The sequence below is a fragment of the Hibiscus syriacus genome, unplaced genomic scaffold (genome assembly GCF_006381635.1).
Source record: "Hibiscus syriacus cultivar Baekdansim isolate YM2019G1 unplaced genomic scaffold, ASM638163v2 tig00109948_pilon, whole genome shotgun sequence".
Taxonomy (NCBI): domain Eukaryota; kingdom Viridiplantae; phylum Streptophyta; class Magnoliopsida; order Malvales; family Malvaceae; genus Hibiscus; species Hibiscus syriacus.
This window is the reverse complement of record NW_024062536.1, coordinates 178,179-184,980: the sequence shown is the minus strand read 5'-3', so window position 1 is coordinate 184,980 and position 6,802 is coordinate 178,179. Positions and strand designations below refer to the sequence as shown.

General features: G+C 35.8%; 1 protein-coding gene across 1 annotated transcript; it reads right to left on the bottom strand.

Annotated features, from left to right (window-relative positions):
* Nucleotides 1–2,334: 2,334 nt before the first annotated feature.
* Nucleotides 2,335–4,179, bottom strand: LOC120210979 (pentatricopeptide repeat-containing protein At1g34160-like). Its single transcript, XM_039209615.1, is given in 3 exon segments — nucleotides 2,335–3,432; nucleotides 3,435–3,861; nucleotides 3,863–4,179. Coding segments are annotated over 3 exon segments (1,764 nt in total). The 5' UTR covers nucleotides 4,136–4,179; the 3' UTR covers nucleotides 2,335–2,368.
* Between the last annotated feature and the right edge of the window lie 2,623 nt (nucleotides 4,180–6,802).

Sequence of the window (6,802 nt, the reverse complement as noted above, 5' to 3'; positions counted from 1 at the left end):
ATTCAAATTGACCTTCACTTTGTGCGTGACTTAGTTAAAAAAGGAAGCCTTCAAGTCAGACATGTTCACACTCAAGATTAATTAGTTGACCTCCTCACCAAGCCACTATCAAAACAGCGTACAGAATTGCTGCGTACCAAGATTGGTCTTGCCGATGAAAGCCAATTTTGCGAGGGCGTATAAAGGAAACAAGCGTGGATTCTGCTCAATCAAACCAGAGCACGTTCAACCTAAAATCATGACAAACATTTGGTCATAAATTCCATACGTGTAACTGATTCTATCCTTGTATTGTACACCTGTCCACTGTAATCTCTAGCACAATTCTACCATTATCATTTATGTATTTCCTAAATTAATTTCTCTCATTCTTGTATATAACTACATAGAATCTCTATCAATAAAGTGTGAGAAAATATTCATTGAAACCTCTGCAGTGCTTATCTTCTATATAGGAACTCATATGTCATACGTTCTTTCAAAGCGATTGGAAGGGGGTTTCGACGTAAGGCTAAAGAAAGACTAGTCGTATTCTATTGATCTCTTTTGTGTAGTACTGGAGGCTTTTGCTTCGAGGTTGTGCCATTATTAAGAAGTTGAATTTCTTTCGTTTGAGGATTTAAGTTCTAGGAATCCCTTGACTATGTTCTTTGTTGCAATTGTTTTACCAACTAGTGTTCGCTTTAAATCTTCATCTTTTGTAGTTTGTATGAGACTAGCTGATGTGCTGCTCTTCAATAGGGCTATAATCAATGTATAAGATAGTTTATATGTGAAAAGTACTGATTCCAGGTTGCTATTATGCTTCATGTTCTTTATTAATGTGTTATTTGACTTTGTTTGATATTTTCTTTTGCATGCACCAAAGCAAACATGTGAATTACTTAACAGGGTTGTAAATAAGATAAGATGAGCCATATTGTAAACTACTCGAGTTCGACTTAGTCAAAGTTTGATCAACTTGGATTTTCAAAAGCGCCCCTAGGCGCAAAGAGGCAAAGAAGAGAATGTCCGCCTTGGTCAAAGCGAGGCGTTTTACAAGAAGCGATGTGAGGCGCGCGCCTATGGGCTTTAGGCGTTTGGCGACGGGGGCGTCTGTGATTAAAACCCTAACTTTCAAAATTTGTGTTTGTCTCCGTAAATATGATGAAATCTGCAGAGTAGTCAAGTGAAACAAATCAACGGAGTTTTTTTTTCTGAGCTCTGTTTTAAATTTGGTTGAATCCTTTGGTGGTGGCGGGTAATCACTAGTTAAGGTTTATCTCTTTTGATTGACATTTTGACAAAGGAAAGGAAAGGAGTATAGGGGCAATGAAATAGCACATAAGAAGATGAAAGCAATATTGAAACATCACAATCAAATGAATTTTTTACAGGGAAAAATGACCAATTTAACAACTATAATGCACAGATAGATGTGCTGCATTTAACAGCAAGATTAAATGCATTGAATTAAACGAGGAACCAGCTCACATCTCTATATTGACTGATGCATGTATCCAGTTGTATGAGAGAAACAACATTTGAAAAGAAAGGAAAGAGAGTTGGGTTAAGCAAAAAAGTCACTCTTCCATTATAATTATCAATAAATTACAAAATAGTCGCTATTGAGGAGTAAAAATATATTATTCTCATTAAAAAAAATCGAGTTTGAGTAGTTGTGTTTGCACTAAAAAATATTAGTGTGTTGTCAAAGTATTGGTTTACTTTATATCATAGAGTATAAATAGTGCGCCTCGTATACCAAAGGTGTGCGCCTACGCCTATGCCTGGGCTCGTGAGACCTTTTGCACCTTGTGTCCTTAAAAACCAAGTGGTCAACACTTGAATTGAATGGATTCGAATCGAGCTTGAACTCAACTTGAGTTCTTAACGAGCCAAAATGAACTACTTGACACCTAACTCGAGAAGCTCATGAACAAGTCGAAAAATAATATATTAAAATTTTAAATTAAATTATTAATAATATTAATATTTATATGTTGTTTTTTCCTTCAAAAATACAATATAAGACTTTCATATACTTAAGATTCAAGTTTGAACTCGAGTTCGAGCTTCAATCTATATTTCGTGTTCAAGTTTTTTCGAGCTTAAATCGAACCTCAATTTTTGATTTCGAATCGAGCTTAAAAATTTTAAGCTTACAACTTTCGAGTCGAGTTGAGCTTTAATTTTTTACTTCGAGTTTGAGTTGAACTTAACATTTTTCAAATTGCGAGCTTTCAAGTCGAATTCAATATTACTCAAGCTCGACTTAGCTCGTTTACAAACCTATTACTTAATACACAAGGGAGAAACACTTTGTAATCATTTTTCCATCTGGCATGTCACCGCATCTGTTAAACAATCAATTGACATTTTGATACTGTTACCAGTAATCATTACAAGAACAAAACCCATCTTTGAACTTGTGAAACCGAACTCGATCCCTCACGATTATCTGTCGCTCATATATCTTTGATACAAGCTTGATCACCACATGACAATCTCCACATATTCTAAGATTCTTAATCACAAGAATTGGGGTTCCTTCACTTGTACTAATCAAACCAAAGGCCACTGCCAACTTCTCACTATGATAACACAGTTGGTTCTCCTTCTCCTCCTCCCCTATGTCATGAAGAACAAAACTAGTCTCAGCCACATAGCCTAACTCTTTAATCTTGAATATGATATCATCCAATTTCAAATATATCTCTTTCCATCTGGCATTGCTCTTATCACCGGTGAAAAACTTGTGCATCAAACCATTCACCTCAATGTAGCTAAAACCGGGCACCTTCTTAACATCCCGGTTTTTCATGGCATCCCTCACCCTACCAACATCATTCCATCTCTCATGTGCAGCATAAACGTTTGATAACAACACAAAATCCCCGCAATTATTGGACCCCATCTCTACTAGATTCCTCGAAGCAATCTCTGCCATCTCTACATCCTTGTAAATTCGGCAAGCTCCGAGCAAACTCTGCCAAAGCACTAGGTCGGGCACCATTGACATAGAATTGATAAGGTTATAAGCCTCTTTAAGCCTCCCAGCACGACCTAGCAAATCAACCAGACTCCCATAATGCTTCACATTAGGCTTCACTCCATGCTTCCCCATCGTATTGAACAATCTCAAACCATCCTCCACCAGGCCAGCATGATTACAAGCACACAACACAGCAAGATATGTCACCGCATCAGGCTGCACCCCATCTTTCTCCATTTGCTCGAAAAGTTTAAGCGATTTATGTCCATCTCCATCCCTTGCAAAGGCCATGATCATAGTATTCCATGTAACAAGACACTTCATGCAACCCATGTTGTCAAACACACCACAAGCCTTATCCACAAATCCGCAATTTGCATACATATCAATAAGTGCATTACAAACCTGCACGTTCAAATCAAGCTTCTGGTTCCTTATAAACCCATGAATCTTTTCACTTCTTTGAAGTCTCCCATATGCGAGCACGCTGAAAGAACACCAATAACCGTCACCTCGTTAGGCTTCAACCCTTCAGCTATCATTCTCTTAAACAAATCCAACACTTCACTAGCTTGACTCCCTTGAGCTAACCCAAAAATCAGGGAATTCCACGAGGCAATATCTCTAAGGCGCATTTCATCAAACACCAATCTAGCATACCCAAGATTGCCGACTTTAGCGTACACATCGAGCAAAGTAGTTCCTAACAAAGCGTCCGCCATGAACCCAAAGCGTATTATGTTGGCATGAAGCTGAAGAGACTCCGTAGCAGCCAAGACACGTGCGCAAGCTTTGAGAGTGAAAGAGCAAGTGAGGGCATCCACTCTGAAAGACCCACGTTGCATGGCTCTGTACCATGCGAAAGCGGCGGCAGGTTGAGGGCTTTGGAATGAGGCCACGGATAATGGCGTTGAAGTCATTGGTAAAAGGAGTTGGGATTCGACGGAAAACGGAGACGGAAAATGAGAGAGAGCCAAAGGGGGCGATGGCACAAAGATCGAGCAGTTTGGACCGGGCGCGGCTGAATTTGAAGGCGCCCGTTGTAAAGATGTAAGCTTGGAGTTGCTTTATGTGAGAGAAGGACGCGCATTTCTGTATGATCGACTCGAGATTGGCAAATCCATTGATCTGGGCAGAATATGTATATGTTTCTCTTGCCATTATTTCAAGTTTTCGTTTGAGCCTGTTGCCTTCGCTGGTTTGCACGTCGAGGACAATTTCTTTTTAATTTAAATTGTATATTTTTAATTTACATATAATATTTATAATAGATAATTTATCTTTTTAAATTTATTTTTTAACAACAAACTTTAACAATTAAATTTTAAACTATATTTTTATACATCACTTTTAAAAGTCCATTTCTACAATATTTTTAAAAATCACTTTTTCATAACTGCACCAAGCTTACCCTTAAAATTATCACTTTAAAATCTTTTTATTCAATGAAAACAACCACAGTTAACTCCTATAGCAACCTTACACCATTTTAGCAGAGCATAAATGAAACATTTGAATAAATTAAAACATTTAAAGTTTGAGCCAACCAATAGTCTAGTATGATGAGACACTAGATCGTTTAAGTAAGATCAAATGTTCAAATTTTGATATTGCGAATGAAACAAATTAAGTTGAGAGGGTCGCTCTCGCCTCTGTAATACCCGATCTGGATTAGTCGATCAATATATTAGATATCAATGTTTAATTCAAAATTAAAAATGATTAATATTTTAGGTAAATTATACCATTAACCACTCAATTATTTAGTCTTTTTACTTTTACTAGTGAGCTTTTATTTTTTTCAATCAAATCGTGTAACTATTTAATTATTGTCAATCAAACCACCTGTCGTTAACAATTGATAGGAGTATTGATGTTACAGCTAATAAAATTGACGTAATTACACAATTAGTCCTCAATACTTATATATTCTATCAATTTGATTTTAATTTTAATTTAATTTAATAAATTTAATCTTTTAATCATATTGTAACACATGTTACAACATAATTAGAGAATATTTTTAAAATTTAATTATTTATTTTCTACCCATGTGTTACTGGATTGGATAGAAAATTAATAGCAGAATAAAACTACTCGCACAAGAAAGGGAGCAGGAATCAAACTTATGCCAACTGGGCTACATAACAATGCATAAACTACTAAGCTTGACCTGCTGTAAAATTCAGCATTTAAGATAGAGAAAATAACCTCAGTGACCGAAAATGCTTATAATATACGATTTTAGCCAATTTTTTTTTTGGATTTGCGAAAATGACCAACAAATTCGCAACGCGAACTCCAATTTCGTAACCTAGTTTCCAATTTCGCAACGCGAATATATAAATCGCATTGCAATTTTCCAAATTCGCGTTGCGATTTTCCAAATTCGCAACGCGAATATGTAAATCGCAACGCGAATATGTAAATTGCAATGCGAATTTGTAAATCACAACGCGAATTTGTAAATCGCAACACATAAGTCAAATTCGGAATGCGATTTCCAAATTCGCAACATTGAATTTCAAATTCGCAACTCTATTTTTGAATTCGCAACACGAATTTAATTTCGCAACAGGTTTTAGTTTCGCAACACAAATGTTTTGGGTATAACTACGCAGCAGCAGCAACTCATAACCTAAATCCCTAAATCGCAACTCATTCCATCTCCATCTATCACTCTCTCAGGTGACATCCGTTCCTATATCCAAAGATATCCTTCCCATCTCTAATTTTTTTTACATAATTTTATTTCTATATAATTTTTCAATGATTTCTCTCTCAAATTATCAACTATCAACTTAATAAAGGTATGTTTTTCTCTAAGTTAGTGATGATATGTAGTTTATAGCTCGTTTGTTTAGTAAATTAATTTACAATTTGTAGAATGAAATCATCTAATGTTGATTATGTTTGGATAGATTTGTGTTTTGGAGGGTCATGGGAGAATGTTCATGGTGTTTTACAATATGTGCCTTTACCCATGAATCTTCAACTAAAACTGTCATTAAAAAAGTTAACTTATGAAACTCTAATGTTACGTGTTGCAAAGAAATTGAATTTAGAGCCTCTAAGTGGATTTAGGCTATCTTATCAAAGAAAATGTAAAGTTTATTTGTTAACCGACAATGAAAATGTTGAACGATTCATTGCTTACATTAGTGTTTCGCAAGAAGATGATGTTACATTGTATGTTGTTGAACCTAGAAGTAGTGAAGTTGGGTCAATAGCGGGTAGTAATCAACTAAGTTCTTCAACCCAGTTTATGGTGCTCACAATGTACAACGTTGTTATCAACCTCAAAATTTAATGGTTCCACCACAATTTCATCACCAAGAAAATTTTGTTTCACCACATTTCCAATACCAAACACAATATCAAACAATCTCAAAACCCACTACTTTCCTAATCCAAATCCCAATCAACTTTCAGCACCCAAATTTCGGTTTTCGTATTGACCAGTTAGATGATTATGAGCCAACAGAAAAATTGTGAGTATAGTGAGTATTCGAAATTGATCTTGGTCAATACCCGAACTTTGATCTTGGTCAATACTCAGATTTTGATGATGTTTCAGAAGAAGAAACAGACCTGCGTGTAATGATTTTAATATTGGTCAATACCCAATTTTGATGATGAAACAGTCACTGCCGAGGAAGATGTTGTTGATGATAATGAGGAGGAAGTTACGAATGTGAATGAACTTGTTGAACATCCATTCTTAATTCATATAACCCTGAAGAAGAAAAAGAAGAAGAAGAAGTCCTCGAAGAAAAGAAAAAAAAAAGAAAATGCCACGGGAGTATAACAGGAATATATCAGAATTAC